A 20,647-nucleotide genomic window follows, 5' to 3' on the forward strand; every position below is an offset into this window, starting at 1 on the left:
ACACCTTTCTATGGTCCATTGGCGAGTCTCCGCAAATACTCCAGTGTCTGTTTTTGGTTGCAGTGCTGATGTCACATCAACAGCATGGCAAGCAATCAGAGAACTCAATGGCTCTGCTAGTGTAGTGAAGTGCTCCCATTGGTTACTAAGTTCATTGATTAGCTAAAGCGCTATTAATGTAATGTTGGCACCACAGCCAATTTCAGATACCGGGAGCACTGGCGGAGACTCAACGATGCAATGGTCAATACCCAATGCTCCCATAAAGTGAGTACGGTGACACCCTGCAGATGACTATATAGATGACTATATACCATTACATAAAGATGATTTTAAATGAAATTCTGTCATGTTTCCAATACCTTTGATAACAGATTAGCGTATTTTACTGCACTATTCTCCCCAATAAAATGTAACGGAAGCTTGGATTGCTAAATCTTCTGTACCAAATTGCTAGGTCTAAATATAGAATATTTTACATGACAATGCTATATCTTATAACATACATGAGGACAAAAACAATTTTCATATTGAAGATTATGCAATTTGCTTCAGATTTTCTTCGCTTTGGTCTGTATAAGGAGGAGGTGATGCAGGTGGTGGTGGTGGTGGTTGGGTCTGAGGATATGTTGGAGCCGTGGCAGAAAATAGAGATGGGGGCATTGAAATCACAACATCATTCTGTATCACAAACACCTGTAAGAAAATTGGAAAGAGAAAAATTTAGATTTTTTTTTTCTATTCTATATGGGTTTTTGCACTATGGGTCATCTTATAGGTAGTGTGTTGTACACATGTGAGCACTAGTTCGGTGTGCAATATTTAGGGTATTTAAATTACTATATATAGTTAGGTGAGTAGGATACTGTATATGATATTAAATTAATTATTTCCTGTAGTAACCAGTTTAATTTATGTAGTAAATTTATTTTATTTCTATAACTGGATTACACTTTTGAGCACTGGTTGGGTAAATATAGGGCACTCATATATATTCATGTATTTATTTTGGTGATCAATAATAATAACGTATTTATATACCATTATGGATTTATATTGGGGGTAGTTATACAGTAGGTTATCTGTAATACACATTGGTGCACTGTTTAGGTGAGTAACTTTTAGGGTATTTAATTTAATTATATTTGGTTAGGTGAGTAATGCAAAGTGAATTAAAAGTATAATTATTTTACAAAGCAATTAATTAATTTAGGAAATTTTTCTACATAATTGGTTGCAAGGATATATGTAAGCACTGGTTAGGTGAGATATATATATTGCATCAAATATAGTTATGTATTTATTTTATTAATTGTGTAATTTAATACACATGTAAGCAGTAGTTAATTTATTTTATGAAGTGGATATAAACAAGTAATTTATTTGATATTTATTCATTATTATTCATTTAAATAATTATTGTAGATTAATCAAACATATACCTACTTTTACTATAACCTATATCTATTCATTCAATGAATCTCCCAAATGGTAGCTACAATCCTCTACCTAATTGCACTGTGCACTAATGATTGGTGGTGCGCATGCGTTGGCCGGGAACTCCTCCGGACTCCATGGCCGCGTGTATCACACACATGGCCGCAGTAATTCAAAGAAGGAACGACCTGCGGGATGCGCTATGCGCCGCCTACAACCTCTCGCAATTTAAATCGGTGTGATCTTCCAGGACCTTGATCACATGTCACATGGTGGGTAAATTGATTGGACAATGGATACTTTAATTAGCCAGCAGTCCCCTATCCTGACGACCCCCAGAAGAAGCTGGGCGAAACAAGCATTGGGGTGGAGGAACTGTCTACCTAGGAGCCAAATCAGCCATTAATGTGTTATATGGTATGTGAATCTAATTATTAACTTTGCACAAATTTATGATCGGTGCTTTTTTGGGTGATGAGCTAGTGAGACTTAGTCTGCTATGAGTAAGTAGACAGTGTATATTACCATGGTACATATCAGCAAGAGTACTATACCATAATTATACTTTATTGTGAATAGGCACATGTAAGGAGAAAGTATGAATTATATCATAACATATTTTGAATGTATTGATCAGCTTTATATTCACATATGTGTTTTTTGTATGGTGGTCAGCTGGTTTAGTATAGTCAAAAAAATGTGTTTTCTTGGTGATATGTTTTTTTATATATTTTTCTTTCTGATATTTATTTATTTATTGACACCCTTTACAAAATGTATTTGAGGCTTTTATTACTCTAAATTATTCATTAGTATATTACACTAATATTTGACAAGTATCCAGGTATTGTACAGTTCTCCATTGAAGGTCTCTCTGTTTTTTATTTTTTTTATGACATGAATTAATAAAATGCATTTATTTTAATTATAAGAACGAATCGCTATCTTACCCACGATTATTTACACTAAACCAAGGGGTTTTGGATCTTAAGGTTGTTTTGAAGTGTCTTGCGCACTACAACTCTAGGACTTTCTTTATTAACAAGAGTAAGAAGAAAGCAGAAAGGTGGTTAATGGCAAAATGTTAAAGTATCACTTACCTGAGGAACTATAGAAGATGCATGATTTAAAGAGCGGCATCCAAAGACTGATAAGGAAATTGATAAACAGAATAACAGAAGATTTGTCACAATAAGAATTGAGTCAATTAAATATCCTCCAATCTGTTAAAAAAAATGTACAATTATGTAATAATGGTCACGATAAATGAGATCAGAGCTCTAGTTTATAGGGGTTTTTGGCTTTAGAAAAGTGCACCCCAAATGGTGCCAGTCATGTAACATAAGAAAATTTGACAGTATTTAGCACCCCAATCCAGCACCGCCACTGCTGCAGTCTCAGTGTTTTGTCATCTCATTGATAGCTCACATCAACGCTTCAGCCAATCAATCTGTATAATGTGATGTGTCTATGTAGCGCCCCACGGGGCAGGCGGTCCAGCTACTCGTCGCCGGGCCGTCGACTATCGTTGTCACGGGCGGCCTACCCCGTCTCCATTGCCCCGAGGCATGCAGAAGATGGCTGGAGAGAGATGTTGGGGGGTGTAGGAGGTGAATGTCGTGATGCCACCTGTGGTATGCGGCCAGGGAATCGGCTGCCGCTGCTGTTGCTGTCCTCCGGGGCGGATGATAGTAGCAGCCAAGCATGATATCGCTCCCCACAGGTGGAGCAGGCCCCGGGGAGGATAATTAGGGGAGTAGTGATGGCAGGCGGCAGTACCGGTAATAAAGAGACCAAGTCTATAGCTGCAGTTCCAGGTTGTCTACTTACTTTTGTGCTGTGCCGCTTATCCAGGTAATACCGGTCACTTGCTATGATGGGCTACGTTGAACCCGAATCCCTTTAGAGATCAGTCTGGTGTGGTGTTCAGTGGGTTCCCTCCTTAAAGCGCCTGTCAGGGGATCCCCTGGCTTGAAGCTACATGGGGACCCAGGTGCCGCGGTTCCGACATGGGGTCCGGCGTTAAGCGAGGCCCTGGATCCTCTCTGGCAGTGTGCTTTCGGGTGCTGTGTGGCCAGGAAAGCTTAAATCTGTCCCCATCCAGGCTGATTCTGGAAAACCAACGTGAAGTATGATCTTCCCTAGGGTCCTGCCGCCCTATGTACCGCCGGTTCCGAGGGGAGCAGATTCATTCTCCCCATGGCAAGCATATGAACTCTTCTTGGTTCCCACCAGAGCACCCGTGAGGCACGTCTGCTTCTTTCCTCTCCTGCTGGAGAACTCTCTAACTGTGGTGTTGGCTCCTGACTCCCCCTGCTGGCTTCTACTCCTCCCTCCCTGGTTCTAAGCTAGTGGGACTGGGTCCACTGTTTGAGAGCATCATGTAAATGCCACTCTGTCAGCAACCCCTTTATTACCCGACCCTAGCCCAGTTCTCAGTGGGAACAAGGCAACCTGGTGTGTATTTGAGTGTGTAAGTGGTGAAACCAGGACTGATCTCCTCAGGAACCGGGTTTAGCATTACACCCAAATTTTGGCGCAATACTGCTTGGCGACTGAAGCCTCAAGGGTGCCACACTCCCCCACAGCAAATAGCAGCACTCCCGGGCCGCAACCATTTAAAGTTAGTTCACTGCATTTTGTATATGCATTAAACAAGTAACAGTCTTCCCTTTATGGGAGGCAACATCAATAAACGTTACTGACAAGTCAACTCTGTACAGGTAACAGTATGAAAGGCAGTATCAAAAACATTTGCAAGGTAAAAGCATTATCAAAAACATTTCAAGTAGCAGAAATATCAAAAACAGGGTTCAGCAGCATGCGATTAATATCAACTTTTTGCATACAGCTCCGGAAAACTGTTATTCTTTATTTTCTGCTGGTGGTAAAGGGGGTCTGGTCCCAACCCCTTGGCTCTGGGTATTCGCTGCAGACCCGCGGGCAAAGTGTCCAACCTTATTGCAGCGTCGGCAGATCGGCTGCCCATTAGCATCAAAACGGTAAGGTCAGGTGGTTCCCCAGTGTGAGCAGGGCAACCTGGTGTGTATTTGAGTGTGTAATGGATGAGACTGGGACTGACCTCCTCAGGACCGGGTTTAGCATTACACCCAAATTTGGGTGCAATACCCTGTGGTGACTGAAGCCTCAGGGGCGCCACATCTACATTATTGATTGCTAGAGAGACCTTAACCAAAATAAGAGATAGTAAAGAAGTTGTGGACTACTAGGAAAACCCCTTTTCATTCCCTATGTTTGGTCCCATTAAAATAAAAATGTTTATACTCATCTCCCATGCTGGAGCCATTCTGGCAGTGCTCGCACTTACATTCCTGGGGCTCACATGAGGTTGGTTGGTGGTCTATTGGACACAGGGCTCGGGTGACATAACAACCTCAAGTGAGCCCACGAACTGCATCCGTTGACACCACTGGTAGGACACCAGAATGGGATATGAGTATAAGCTTTTTTTATTTTAATGGCGCCACATATGGGCAATGAAAAGGGGTTGCCTTGAATCTTGATACTGGAATAACTTCTCTATAAATCAAATTTCCCAGTAAAATCCACGCAAACAGGTTAATTTGAATTCTGATTGATCCGATAATTTTTAGAGCTGAACAGTAATGCCAGAAACAACCTGTGGGTATGTGTAGTACTGGATGAACTACCAGCTCCTAGACCAGGGCTACTTTATAGCATCTGTATGTTCTAGCTAAAAGACAGAACTCTCAAGTTTTGGATTGCCTATTAGGTCATAAAACCCGTTTGACTTCATGGGTTACCAATTCTGAACTCTGAGTCTGTGAATATAATGATGGGCTGACCAACCTACAAGAATTCCAGTCATTTCTTTGTTATTATTTACAGAAGAAAAAAGCAAAAGTGTGGACTTACAATTCTACTGCGGCACAGTCTACTGGGATAACACCAAATGATCCCCAGGTCTACAAATGTCAGCACCAGTCCAATCACACTGAACGTTATTGTCAATATGTTCAAGGACAGAGATCCTTTAATCTGATGAAAGAAAAATAAAAAAAAGTAATAAAAACAACATTTTGATGTATGATGTTTATTCTTCAAATAGAACCTGACAGCTGATACATAATGCCCAATGAAAGGCAGCATGGATCTGGCATTGGCTACATGATTTCAGACAGACAAATTTAACTCTGAAGCGCTGTAGTGTTCAAAGAAAAACAGTTTATTAGCCATACGGGAGATAGGAGGGTCCCAAGCCACTTCTCCCCACATTCTACCAGTGGCTTATAGGTTTCTCTCTGTGTACGTGAATAGGGAGAGACCTGTCTCTCTAGGGTAGTGGGTGGGGAGAAGCCAACTGGGAGCCACCTATCTAACTAGTCTCCACTGCGATTTGTTCCTCAGTGGCTAATAAACTGTTTTTCACTGAAATGCACCAAGTTTCAAAGTTAAACATATCTGGATGAAATTATGCTGTCAGGTTCCCTTTAATATTTTTTTCATATACAGTGGGTACGGAAAGTATTCAGACCTCTATACATTTTTCACTCTTTGTTTCATTGCAGCCATTTGGTAAATTAAAAAAAGTTAATTTTTTTTCTCATTAATGTACACTCTGCAACCCCATCTTGACAGAAAAAACTGAAATGTAAAAAATTTAGCAAATATTGTAAACAAGAAAATACTGAAATATCACATAATCATAAGTATTTAGACCCTTTGCTCAGCATTAAATAGAAGCACCTTTTTGAGCTAGTACAGCCATGAGTCTTCTTGGGAATGATGCAATAAGTTTTTCACACCTGGATTTGGGGATCCTCTGTCATTCTTCCTTGCAGATCCTCTCCAGTTCCGTCAGGTTGGATGGTGAACGTTGGTGGACAGCCATTTTCAGGTCTCTCCAGAGATGCTCAATTGGGTTTAGGTCAGGGCTCTGGCTTGGCTGGTCAAGAATGGTCACATAGTTGTTCTGAAGCCACTCCTTTGTTATTTTAGCAGTGTGCTTAGGGTCATTGTCTTGTTAGAAGGTGAACCAAGCCAAGTCTGAGGTTCAGAGCACTCTGAAACACGTTTTCTTCCAGGATTTTCTTCCACGTTTTCTTCCAGGATATCTCTGTACTTGGCCGCATTCATCTTTCCTTCAATTGCAACCAGTTGTCGTGTCCCTGAAGCTGGAAAACACCCACATACCATAATGCTACCACCATGTTTCACTGTTGGGATTGTATTGGGCAGGTGATGAGCAGTGCCTGGTTTTCTCCACACATACCGCTTAGAATTATCACCAAAAAGTTCAATCTTTGTCTCATCAGACCAGACAATCTGATTTCTCATAGTCTGGGAGTCCTTCATGTGTTTTTTTGCAAACTCTGTGTGGGCTTTCATATATCTTTAACTGAGGAGAGGCTTCTGTCGGGGCACTCTGCCATAAAGGCCCGACTGATGGAGGGCTGCAGTGATAGTTGACTTTGTGGAACTTTCTACCATCTCCCTACTGCATCTCTGGAGCTCAGCCACAGTGAGTGATCTTGGGGTTGACAAGTAATGGAGTCATGTTTAACCATAAAGTTCCTGTCTTTGCACCATGCCGAAGCATTCATGAAGTGCTCTGCCTGCTATCTTATGTATATGTTACAGGCAATGTATGAAAACCCGGCATTCTATACAATACCTAGGCAATGTATACAATCCCTGTCGTTTTCAGGCAAGGTATGAAATATCTGCGTTGTTCTATACTTTTCCTAGGCATTACATAACATGTCTAGGTATTATAAAGAATGACAAGAACTGCTCAGGCAAAGTCTGAAAATAAAGTTCAACATCATGACGGGTAATGTTCTTGTATTTGGGTGTTAAAAGAAAAAGGTTTTGGTACCGTGTTAACCAGTTGAAAAATGATTGATTGCTCTCTTTACAAATTCTGTCCTGTCCTCCATGGCCAATGGCCAAATAAGCATCTGTGAATTACTGTATATCAAATAGTTCTGAATCTCTGAGGTAAAACTGGATAGCACTGACGCCCTTTTAAACAGGATAAACTAACTTAATTTGGTTTCTACTATCATAACATCGTTACATTTCAGCCGTCAATAGTCCCGTGGTTCCTTCTTAGTCATTTTAGCCTTTGTCACATCATTCACTAGCTTTTCGTACGTGGAATCTGTCAGGAAAACACAATTTTTTAGCAGCATTGGCTCGCATGTCAGCCAGTTCTTTGTCGAATCGTTGTTGTGTGTCGCCCGGGGACCAGGGGTACTCAGATCCGGGCCACAGAGTCACTTCTGCGGGTATCACGGTGGCGTGACCCGGTCTGTGATCCCAGGCTCCACAGTAAAAGGGGTATTTGGGTGCGGGGATTGTTATAGTTCGTGACGCCACCCACGGTTGTGGTGATTTCACCACCGCTGCTCAATGCGGGGATCCCGGGGATGGTGATGCGGAGCAGCCAGGTGTTGTGTTGCCCCTCCGTGGGCAGGGGTTGGTGATCCCGGGGCCCGGTAATGGGGAAAGCAGGGAGCAGGGCGCAGTGCTGCAGTGCGGTGCCCGAGGGCACGGGTGTACTCACAAGAAAGTCACACGGAGTCACTGGTAAACTAAGAATTGCCGGTGTCCGCAGCCTTCGGTACGGGGGTGTTAGTGTCCCACACACGGTGCAGCAGCCCTTGTTGTTCCTTCCCTGCAGCCAAGTGCCTTTCTCTCCTCTCTCTTCCTCTTTCTCCTCAGCCGGGAACGGGGAATCACTCCCCTGTAGTGATCCGGGTACCCAGGTACCGAGGGGCCACCGCCCTGCTCCGGCTACCTGTTCTGGCCCCTTCCTCACTACGGCCTGTCCCGGCCCTTTCAGAGACGCCTCGCTCCCCACCTGGGAGCTACAACTTCAGACTTCTGTCCTGTCTGCCCTCCACACACTCTCTGCTCCAGCCCCTCCCCTCTCCTCTGCTTTTCTCTTACACTGGGGCTGTGGCTTGTCTGGCTGCACCGGTGTGAGATCAGATTACCAAGGAGGATTAACTCTTTCTGTGACAACCTGGCTGTGCCAGGGCGTCACACACCCCCTTGGTAAAACACGGCCCGTCCTCGGGCCGTCTAGGCACCGACATTTATTAAAACTGGAAAAAAGGATAAAACATTTTAAACATTTTCAATCTTCCCACAGCGGGATGCACATTGCTTCAACGTTGCAACAACAAATAACACTTTTAATAATGTCAACGTAACGGGTCCTTTAGTCACCCACCCAAACAACCTAGCCTTGGTGCTGCCCCTAAAGCCCAGGCAGCACCCCTTGACCCCAGTCCAGAAACGGTTCCAGATTGGTCAACGGGACCAGTACTTCGCTACCGTTGCGGCCGGGCGGACTGCCGGAGCCGTCGTCATCTCCGTCGCGGCCGGGCGGACTGCCGGGGCCGGTGGCAGGGTGGTGACAAAGGTGAGGCCTGGGGACCCCAGGTCTGGGTCCTCCCCAACAGGCGCTGCGGGCTCCGCTACCGGTAACAGGGGTAACGGGTCGGTGCATCGCTGCGGCGGCCTCTCCAGGAACCAGATGCTGGCAGAGTCCTGGCGTCCCTGCCTTTACAGTCCTTGTCACATGAACTGCAGTTCCTTCCTACTGCTCCCCCTTGGTACTCGGGAGCAGTCCTTCCAGCAACTTTAAAGTTTCTCTTTCGCTTCCGGTCCTCCGGAGCTTCACTTCCGCCCGCGTTCTCAGGGGGCGGAGCCTCTTTTTCGCGCCCGCCGCTCGGAGAAGAAGGCGCCAAGCTGTTGTTTTTGGCGCCCAAAATGGCGGCTAAAATGGCGGACTTCTGGATTTTTCCTCAGCGGGACGCCGCTGACGGACGGGGCAAGGCGCACTTCCTCCAGGTGACTGGATGGGCTCGATCCTGTTCGTGACGCCAAATGTGTCGCCCGGGGACCAGGGGTACTCAGATCCGGGCCACAGAGTCACTTCTGCGGGTATCACGGTGGCGTGACCCGGTCTGTGATCCCAGGCTCCACAGTAAAAGGGGGATTTGGGTGCGGGGATTGTTATAGTTCGTGACGCCACCCACGGTTGTGGTGATTTCACCACCGCTGCTCAATGCGGGGATCCCGGGGATGGTGATGCGGAGCAGCCAGGTGTTGTGTTGCCCCTCCGTGGGCAGGGGTTGGTGATCCCGGGGCCCGGTGATGGGGAAAGCAGGGAGCAGGGCGCAGTGCTGCAGTGCGGTGCCCGAGGGCATGGGTGTACTCACAAGAAAGTCACACGGAGTCACTGGTAAACTAAGAATTGCCGGTGTCCGCAGCCTTCGGTACGGGGGTGTTAGTGTCCCACACACGGTGCAGCAGCCCTTGTTGTTCCTTCCCTGCAGCCAAGTGCCTTTCTCTCCTCTCTCTTCCTCTTTCTCCTCAGCCGGGAACGGGGAATCACTCCCCTGTAGTGATCCGGGTACCCAGGTACCGAGGGGCCACCGCCCTGCTCCGGCTACCTGTTCTTGCCCCTTCCTCACTACGGCCTGTCCCGGCCCTTTCAGAGACGCCTCGCTCCCCACCTGGGAGCTACAACTTCAGACTTCTGTCCTGTCTGCCCTCCACACACTCTCTGCTCCAGCCCCTCCCCTCTCCTCTGCTTTTCTCTTACACTGGGGCTGTGGCTTGTCTGGCTGCACCGGTGTGAGATCAGATTACCAAGGAGGATTAACTCTTTCTGTGACAACCTGGCTGTGCCAGGGCGTCACAGTTGCATTTCAGAATATCGTGATTCTTGCTCGTACGTTGCTCTCTCTTCTTCCATCTTACACCTTCACACAACACAATATGGGATAGCTTCTGGAGCAGCAGTTCACCAAAACAGTAATGGAAGTCTGCTGCTACAGCACAGCAATTCACCCAAAACAGTAATGGAAGTCTGCTGCTACGGCACAGCAATTCACCCAAAACAGTAATGGAAGTCTGCTGCTACAGCACAGCAATTCACCAAAACAGTAAATGGAAGTCTGCTGCTACAGCACAGCAATTCACCCAAAACAGTAATGGAAGTCTGCTGCTACAGCACAGCAATTCACCAGAACAGTAAATGGAAGTCTGCTGCTACAGCACAGCAATTCACCCAAAACAGTAATGGAAGTCTGCTGCTACGGCACAGCAATTCACCCAAAACAGTAATGGAAGTATGCTGCTACGGCACAGCAATTCACCCAAAACAGTAATGGAAGTCTGCTGCTACGGCACAGCAATTCACTGAAAACAGTAAACGGAAGTCTGCTGCTACGGCACAGCAATTCACCCAAAACAGTAATGGAAGTCTGCTGCTACGGCACTGCAATTCACTGAAAACAGTAAACGGAAGTCTGCTGCTATGGCACAGCAATTCACCCAAAACAGTAATGGAAGTCTGCTGCTACGGCACTGCAATTCACTGAAAACAGTAAACGGAAGTCTGCTGCTACGGCACAGCAATTCACCCAAAACAGTAATGGAAGTCTGCTGCTACAGCACAGCAATTCACCCAAAACAGTAATGGAAGTCTGCTGCTACGGCACAGCAATTCACCCAAAACAGTAATGGAAGTCTGCTGCTACGGCACAGCAATTCACCCAAAACAGTAATGGAAGTCTGCTGCTATGGCACAGCAATTCACCCAAAACAGTAATGGAAGTCTGCTGCTACGGCACAGCAATTCACCCAAAACAGTAAATGGAAGTCTGCTGCTACGGCACTGCAATTCACCCAAAACAGTAAACGGAAGTCTGCTGCTACGGCACAGCAATTCACCCAAAACAGTAATGGAAGTCTGCTGCTACGGCACAGCAATTCACCCAAAACAGTAAATGGAAGTCTGCTGCTACGGCACAGAAATTCACCCAAAACAGTAATGGAAGTCTGCTGCTACAGCACAGCAATTCACCCAAAACAGTAATGGAAGTCTGCTGCTACGGCACAGCAATTCACCCAAAACAGTAAACGGAAGTCTGCTGCTACGGCACAGCAATTCACCCAAAACAGTAATGGAAGTCTGCTGCTACGGCACAGCAATTCACCCAAAACAGTACATGGAAGTCTGCTACTATAGCACAGCAATTCACCCAAAACAGTAAATGGAAGTCTGCTGCTACGGCACAGCAATTCACACAAAACAGTAAATGTATGTCTGCTGCTACAGCACAGCAATTCACCCAAAACAGTAATGGAAGTCTGCTGCTACGGCACAGCAATTCACACAAAACAGTAAATGGATGTCTGCTGCTACGGCACAGCAATTCACCCAAAACAGTAAATGGATGTCTGCTGCTACTGTCGCGGGCGGCGGGGTGCTGCGCTCGCTAACGCTCGGGTCCGGCGCTGCGGCTGCTGCTCGGTGGCTCGAGTGGTGGGCCGGATCCGGGGACTCGAGCGGCGCTCCTCGCCCGTGAGTGAAAAGGGGGTGGTTTGTTTGGGGATTTAGTCCGTGACGCCACCCACGGGTTGTGGTGAAGATGGGCACCACCGCTGCTGGTGACGGGGATCCCGGGAGCGATGGTAGGGAGCAGCTGGGATGTTGTTTTCCCCCTCCGTGGGTAGGGGTTGGTGGTCCCGGGGCCCGGTGATGAGACGGGGAGGCAGGGTCGGTGAAGTGCAGGGTTGCAGGGACAGCACGGCGCGGTGCCGGATGGCACGGGTGTACTCACTCAGCAGTAGATGCACAAAGTCTCCGGTAAACCAAACAGCTGGATGGATGGGTCCCGCAGCGGGCTGCAGTGTCTCTCCCCGGACAGGTGATGGTGGCTGTGTCTCCCTGCACCTTTGTGTACTGTGATGACTCCAATGGCTTCCCAACGGTAGTCCGCTCCCCGGTGTATAGATACCAGAGGAGCCCGTTTTGCCCGCAGGCGCTGGCCCTTGGATTTCTAGCCGGTGGCGGTGGCTGTATATCCTCCCGGTGTGAGCGGTTGCCTTCAATCGGGACTTGGTTGTTAGGGAACCCCGGGGGTTCCTGTCACATTCGGATTTGACTATTGACGGCGGCTCCAAGCCTGGTCGGGGTCCGATGGCCCTGCCTGTGTGTGCTTAGCTTCACTCCATTCCCCGGTCCGGTACCGATGGGCCACCGCCCAGCCCCAGTGCTTATGGCTCTGCGGAGTTCCACCAACTCCTGCAGATGGCCACCACCGTCTGCCAACCTTGCTCTCAGTGCCTGGGCTCCAACCCAGACACTCGCAGTACGTGACCTCTCACTTTCACCTCCAAACTCTATCTGACTGCTTTTCCCGCCTCCAGGCCTGTGAACTCCTCGGTGGGTGGGGCCAACCGCCTGGGAGGCAACAAGGGTTTTGTGTCTGACTAATGTAACTGTCCGGGGGTGGGGGGGTGTGTGTGTTCTGTCTGTGGCTACCTGGCTAGTCCAGGGCGCCACACTATGGCACAGCAAGCACACTACTTAATTCAAAAAAGCATACAGGGTGGTCTGTCCAAAAGTAGTAGGTGGACAGGCAGCAGATGTGTGAAAGTGGCTCAGTTGCCCTTAGCAACCAATCAGATTCCACTTTTCATTCCTCACAGACTGTTTGGAAAATGAAAGGTGGAATCTGATTGGTTGCTAATGCTAAGGGCAACTGAACCAGTTTCACACATCTGCTGCTGCCTGCTCTATACACCTACTTTTGGAAGCTAAGGGCAACTGAACTGGTTTCACAGATCTGCTGCTGCCTGCCTGTCCACCTACTTTTGGACGGACCACCCCTGTAGTATTCTACACTCTGCCTGTTTGTCATTTAGGTATTCTATAGAATGACTAGGAAATGTATGAACATCTGATGTATTTCATACTTTGACAACCCATTTCCGGCATTGTATACAATGCCTGTGTTTTCACGTTACCGGTAACATATATACCACCATGGGCGTACCCACGCTGGGGCAGGGGGGGGGGCAGCTGCCCCCCCCTAGAAGCAGGCAAGGCACTCACCTATTAGTTCCACAGTGGAATACATGCTGAGACCGCCTTCTCTCTCCTCTTTGCAATGTGGAAAGTGGAGCGTATTGGACCTGCCCCAACCTCCTGCTGTCATCCTGCTGCGGCCGCCCCCGCACGTCGCCTTCTCTTCCCACGGTGATCTATAAAGGCTACTTTACACGCTGCGATATCGGTCCCGATATCGCTAGCGTGGGTACCCGCCCCCATCTGTTGCGCGACACGGGCAAATCGCTACCCATGGCGCACAACATCACCCAGACCCGTCACACATACCTGCCCGGTGACGTCGCTGTGACCGGCGAACCGCCTCCTTTCTAAGGGGGCGGTCCGTGCGGTGTCACAGCGACGTCACTGAGCGGCCGCCCAATAGCAGCGGAGGGGTGGAGCTGAGCGGGACGTAACATCCCGCCCACCTCCTTCCTTCCTCATAGCGGCCGGGAGGCAGGTAAGGAGAGGTTCCTCGATCCTGCGGCGTCACACATAGCGATGTGTGCTGCCGCAGGAGCGACGAACTACATCGTTACTGCTGCAGTAACGATAATCGAGAATGGACCCCATGTCACCGATGAGCGATTTTGCACGTTTTTGCAACGATGCAAAATCGCTCATCGGTGTCACATGCAGCAACATCGCTAATGCGGTCGGATGTGCGTCACAAATTCCGTGACCCCAACGACTCCGCATTAGCGATGTCGCAGCGTGTAAAGCCCCCTTAAGCGTTTCCACAGTGGAACGCACGCCGGCGCCGACACCGCCTCTTCTCACTCTTTGCAATAAGGACCTTGTCACTCCAGTCCTGAAGCGGGTCCGGTACATGAGAATAGAAGCCCAAGTAAGGAGAGCCACAGCCGGAGGCCTTAAATGCGTTATTGCCACTGTTTTCTTTTTTTTTTTTGCATTTATCTTGTACTTATGTGTGTGTCGGCCAGCTTTAGTTTTAAAGACGTCACTAAAACCTGACTTTTTATATGTATTGTCATGAAGAGTGGTGTTTTTTTTTTTTCTTGAACATTTCTGTATATAATTCTATTTGTATTGTGAAGTGAGGCTGATGGGCTGTGCAGCAGTATAGTGGAGTGAGGGAGATAGGTGAGGCAGGGTACAGTAGATGAAGGCAGAGCTGGTCGTGCACTGGTATAGTGGGGTGAGGGGGATGGGTGAAGGTACAGTAGATAATGTGCATGCCTCCCAGCATTCCTCAGTAATGTGTATGCCCCCCAGCCCCCAGTAATGTGCATGCCTCACAACATTTCCCAGTAATGGAAATTGGAATTGTACCTCAGTAATGTTTATACCCCACAGGCCCCCAGCGTCTCCCAATAATGTATATGTCCTCCCTCAGTGTCCTCCAGTTATTTTTATATCCCACAGTCCCCCAGCGTCTCCCAATGATGTGTACGGCCTCCCTCAGTGTCCTCAAGTAATGGGTACTTGACCGACCATGGCTTGCCCCCCCTAGTTTTGATCCTGGGTACGCCCATGTATACTACTCAAGTTGTACACACACCTAACCAGGACCACCATTTTACTGTAGCGTGGAGCTGCGTGGGTAATGTTAAGCTTGCCTACAACTACCGCCCTGCACCACGTTAGCGATCTAACCCAGGACTAGAATTCTGGATGATTGAGAACCAAGATTGAAATTGCACTATCCTTGTGGGGAAAGGTGGCTCTTGAAGTGTCAGAATTGTCAATGAGGTAGCACCCCATCTTCATCTCCTCTTAGATCTACAATTGGTCATATATGAATATATCTGTCCAGTGTCAATCACTGATAGCTTAGAGCGGTCACTGACTGCTTCTGCCAGAGATTATCCTGCTTCCGGTGAGGTCACATGGACAGAGCAGCTGGTTCTCTACCGCTCTGCTCTGTTGACAAGGTGTGACTGGCGCGGTAATGCTGATTGACAGCTGACTTCCTACTGACTAACTGCAGGGAGTCAGTGTCAGTCACTATGACATTAGCAGTCACACCCCATTGAAAGAGCAGAGGAGAAGAGGAAGAGCTGCTCTGTTTGGTGTGAAGCAGCTGAATGGCGAAGAACTTGAAAAATCTTCTGAGGAAGAGTCATTTTTCATGGCCAATGGCTAAACTTGGCACAGGTATCAGCCTCAGAGGGTCCTATCCATGTGGAAACTGCTCGGTACCTCAATTTATGCCAATAACACATTCCTTTTTTAATCATGCAGATTTAAAGGAGCTTCCATTTAAAAGTTACATCAATTGTCGTACCATCAATGTGGTTTATGTTATCACATGTCCCTGTAAATAGAATTACGTTGGTGAAACGACCCAGGAATTAAGGAAATGGATCCAACAGCATTTCTCAAATATTGTCTTGGCGGAGAAGCATAAAAAACAAGGCAAAGTCCTCTCCACATTGTCAATGCATTACATGTACCAACATGGCAGCAAAATTCGAGACACTGAAGTTGTTGGCTTGGAACACATCACGAATACTATCAGAGGGAGAACGTCACACTGCATCTCTTACGTCTGGAATCTTATTGGATTTATAACACTTAACAGTGTATCTCCTATTGGCATTAACCAAAACTTGCTCTTCACTGGTTTTTATAAACCGTAAAAAACCTACCTCTTAGACCCGCAACACACATCCGTTTTTTCTGTACATGTGCGGTACGTATTTGCACGTACCGGAGACACGGAGACACGGAGACCCATGTTATTCAATGGTAGATGGCACACACACGTAAAATCACACGGAACGTGTGTCTGTGGCGCCACAGAACTCAGTGGCATGTAAATAAAAATATGTTTTTGGCTTGAAACCGTTACCGCCTCCGGAGAGGCTGATTTGGGAGGATGGGCCTGGAGGAAAGGGATGGCCCAGGCCGCCACTACTGTAACCGGTGGAGATCCTCCGGGGGGTTCAGGGGTTTTATATGTGATTTTACCGTTTTTTATTCTTTTCCAGTTATGAAAATAAAACCGGTGATGGACAGGCAGCCTGCGGACGGTCTGCATTTTACTAATGGGGAATGTGGCGCCCTGGACAAGCCAGGTCGTCACAGGTACTACACCAACACACCCCACACCCCGGATAGGCACACCTAAGTCAAACACAAATCCTTGTTGCCTTCCTCCAGGGGCTGATGTCCACACCAGGGGGTGGGCCAGGCAGTTGGTCCCGCCCACCGAGGAGTTCACAGTCCTGGAGGCGGGAAGAGTTTCAGAGTAGTTTTGGAGAGGAAAGTGGTAGCAGAGGAGACTGACCGTGTCCAGGTGTGTGGCCCGGGCACTCAGCAAGGTTGGCAGACGGTGGTGACCGTCTGCAGGAGAGGCTGATTGGAGTGAACCGTACGGACCGGGGACGGGCGGTGGCCCGCCGGTACCGGATCGGGGAGTGAAGAGAAGCCAGCACCATCCGGCAGGGCCTACGGACCCCGACCAGGCTAGGAGTCGCCGTAAAACCGGTCAAATCCGTTAGCGAAGGGAACCTCTGGGGTTTCCCAGCAGCCAAGACCCGATTGAAGGCAACAGCTCACACCGTAGAGGGAAACACAGTCACCGCCAAGGCTACAGTTCCCAGGGCCAGAGCCTGCAGGCAAAAGGGGCTCCTTCAGCATCCATCCAAGCTGGGGAGCGGGTTACCGGTGGGAAGCCATTGGAACCGTAAACACAACACAGGTGTAGGGAAAGGCAGTCACCATCAACCTACCGGGAGGAGAACAACCGCAGCTGCCTGTGGGACCCGTCCATCCAGCCGTTTGTTTGACCAGAGACTCTGTGTGAATTACTGGCTGAGTGAGTACCACCGTGCCGTGCGGCACAGCGCTGCCCCCGCGACCATGCACCTCACCAGGCCCCGTAACCCGCCTGCCATCCCTAAAACCCTCACCGGGGCCCCGGGACAACCAACCCCCTACCCATGGAGGGGAGAACCAACATCCAAGCTGCTCCCTGTCATCGCTCCCGGGATCCCCGTCCAGAGCAGCGGTGGTGTCACAACTTCATCACAACCGTGGGTGGCGTCACGGACAATATCCCCCAAACCACACACCAAACCCCCCTTTCACTCACGGGCGAGGAACGCCGCTCGAGACCCTGGGATCCGGCCCACCGCTCGAGCCACCACCGAGCAGCAGCAGCAGCAGCAGCAGTAGCTAGACCCGAGCAGTGGGTAAGCGCAGCGTCCCCTCCTCTGCCCGCGATAACTTGGCGTCACGAACAGGATCTTACCGCTCTGCCATCTGGTAGAGGTGCGCCTTGTGACCGCCGGAGGTGTCCGGCCTAAAATCTTGAGAAGCCGCCATTTTGGGCGCGAAAAGTCCTTGCTCGAGCGTCTTCCCGAGCAGTGGAGGCGCGAAAGCCAAAACCCCGCCCCTGTAGAGGAGGAGCCAGAAAAAGACTAATGGGGATGGATGGCATCTGGCCGCATGTAGCCCGCGGCTGTGGAAGCAGGGACGCCGGGACTCTGCGATCTTGTGGTTCCTGGAAGTCGCCATGGCCGAGATGCACAGTCCGACCAACAACCCCATGGTCCCCGCACCAGGCACCCACGGTGTGGGTGAAAGACCGGACCGCCCCGCTGAGTAACCGTTTGCAGGCCCGCATGCAGCTCCTCCTGGAGGAGTGGGAGGCCGACATGGCGAACGTGGTGGCTGCTATGCGAAGACTCGAGGTGGAGAAAGATCTGGAGGAGCGAGTAAGAGACCCACGCCCCTGTATTCCCGAGGGATCGGCCACTGCGGCTGAGGGGCCCGGCCTGTACCCGCTCACTCTGTCGCCTTCCCCGCTACACGCGGCTGAGGGGCCCGGCCTGTACCCGCTCACTCTGTCGCCTTCCCCGCTACCCGCGTTAGCCGCTGCCGCCCCGCCACTAGGCCCGCTACCCGCCCAACCGGTAGCGGTACCCTGCCTGTCCGCCCGAGCGGACCAATCGGCTGCAGACACTCGGGGCCGCCCTGAACCGTTCCTGTGGGAGCCGCCGAGACCGCGGCCCCTTAACGAAGACGTATCAGAGGCCCCGGCAAGGATTGCACCAGGCGCTGGGCTTGAGCCCGAGACCTTAGCGTGGATGAAGGCCAGAGTAGTTGAATTCAACCACCGCCAGCAGAACCAAATATACCTCATGATGGAGCAGTGGACCAACGAGGTAGAAATGCTGATTGCGACTGCCCCGATGTCTGGGATGGGAGCAGATGTGATGGAGCCGACGGGTGACCCACGCCCCCATGTCCTACCAGGACCGGCCACTGCGGCTGGGGGGCCCGGCCCAGTCTCGGCCCTCGTATCGTCCCTGCCATTACCTATGGGACGCCTCAGCATTGACCAACCTGACCTACTGCCCCGCGCTATCACCGAAGAACCTGGCATGCTGAGTGCCGGAAACCCGGAGACTGCGGCAGCTGGCGGCGACCTGCCTGGCGCAGAGACAGTTGATAATGACTCCGGCCCCGGCACCGACCCCCCCTCTGAGTTCGAGGAGGCGAGTGAGCGCCTCCACTATGAAGGAGAGCCGGTGGTTTTCTATAGTCCGCGCACCGGTGGGAATGGATACCGGGCGCCCCTCTCCCAGCAGGCCTGCCACTGCATGTTCGAAATGTTGGTAGCAGAGGATGAGGCCACCTCAGAGGAAGAGTCGGAGTGATGGCAGCGGAGCCCCGCTGCAAGTTGTCCCCGTTGGGACCACCTGTAACAGTTTAAAAGAGTTTTGAATGATAAGTAAAGGAATCAACTGAAGAAGTTACCTGATTGAACTGTGATTGAACCGGCCGTTGCCGGCAACTGTTGTCCCCGTAGGGACTGTCTGCAAACCGTTGCGTAAGGAACTGCTTACGGACAAGCCCGAGAACTTGCAGGGCAACCACAAACTCAGTGGCATGTAAATAAAAATATGTTTTTGGCTTGAAACCGTTACCGCCTCCGGAGAGGCTGATTTGGGAGGATGGGCCTGGAGGAAAGGGATGGCCCAGGCCCGCCACTACCGTAACCGGTGGAGATCCTCCGGGGGTTTCAGGGGTTTTATATGTGATTTTACCGTTTTTTATTCTTTTCCAGTTATGAAAATAAAACCGGTGATGGACGGGCAGCCCGCGGACGGTCTGCATTTTACTAATGGGGAATGTGGCGCCCTGGACAAGCCAGGTCGTCACAGGTACTACACCAACACACCCCACACCCCGGATAAGCACACCTAAGTCAAATACAAATCCTTGTTGCCTTCCTCCAGGGGCTGATGTCTACACCAGGGGGTGTGCCAGGCGGTTGGTCCCGCCCACCGAGGAGTTCACAGTCCTGGAGGCGGGAAGAGTTTCAGAGTAGTTTTGGAGAGGAAAGTGGTAGCAGAGGAGACTGACCGTGTCCGGGTGTGTGGCCCGGGCACTCAGCAAGGTTGGCAGACAGTGGTGACCGTCTGCAGGAGAGGCTGATTGGAGTGAACCGTACGGACTGGGGACAGGCGGTGGCCCGCAGGTACCGGATCGGGGAGTGAAGAGAAGCCAGCACCATCCGGCAGGGCCTACGGACCCCGACCAGGCTAGGAGTCGCCGTAAAACCGGTCAAATCCGTTAGCGAAGGGAACCTCCGTGGTTTCCCAGCAGCCAAGACCCGATTGAAGGCAACAGCTCACACCATAGAGGGAAACACAGTCACCGCCAAGGCTACAGTTAACAGGGCCAGAGCCTGTGGGCAAAAGGGGCTCCTTTAGCATCCATCCAAGTTACCGGTGGGAAGCCATTGGAACCGTAAACACAACACAGGTGCAGGGAAAGGCAGTCACCATCAACCTACCGGGAGGAGAACAACCGCAGCCGCCTGTGGGACCTGTCCATCCAGCCGTTTGTTTGGCCAGAGACTCTGTGTGAATTACTGGCTGAGTGAGTACCACCGTGCCGTGCGGCACAGTGCTGCCCTCGCGACCCTGCACCTCACCAGGCCCCGTAACCCGCCTGCCATCCCTAAAACCCTCACCGGGGCCCCGAGACAACCAACCCCCTACCCACGGAGGGGAGAACCAACATCCAAGCTGCTCCCTGTCATCGCTCCCGGGATCCCCGTCCAGAGAAGCGGTGGTGTCACAACTTCACCACAACCGTGGGTGGCGTCACGGACAATATCCCCAAAACCACACACCAAACCCCCCTTTCACTCACGGGCGAGGAACGCCACTCGAGACCCCGGGATCCGGCCCACCGCTCGAGCCACCACCGAGCAGCAGCAGCAGCAGCAGCAGTAGCCGGACCCGAGCAGTGGGTGAGCGCAGCGTGCCCTCCTCCGCCCGCGACATGTCCGTGTGGTAAGTACCTGTGTGCGCTTTTCTACACGGACGA

General features: G+C 50.2%; 1 protein-coding gene across 1 annotated transcript in view; it reads right to left on the reverse strand.

Annotated features, from left to right (window-relative positions):
- Positions 1-537: 537 nt before the first annotated feature.
- LOC142309963 (membrane-spanning 4-domains subfamily A member 4D-like) overlaps positions 538-20,647 on the reverse strand; it is a 61,517-nt gene continuing 41,407 nt past the window's right edge. The window contains exons 4-6 of the mRNA XM_075347436.1: positions 5,335-5,457; positions 2,538-2,660; positions 538-696 (exon numbers count right to left, since the gene is read on the reverse strand). Of these exons, the coding sequence (XP_075203551.1) occupies positions 538-696; positions 2,538-2,660; positions 5,335-5,457 (405 nt within the window). The remainder of the gene's footprint in view (positions 697-2,537; positions 2,661-5,334; positions 5,458-20,647) is intronic.

Source organism: Anomaloglossus baeobatrachus, chromosome 5 (genome assembly GCF_048569485.1).
Source record: "Anomaloglossus baeobatrachus isolate aAnoBae1 chromosome 5, aAnoBae1.hap1, whole genome shotgun sequence".
NCBI lineage: Eukaryota > Metazoa > Chordata > Amphibia > Anura > Aromobatidae > Anomaloglossus > Anomaloglossus baeobatrachus.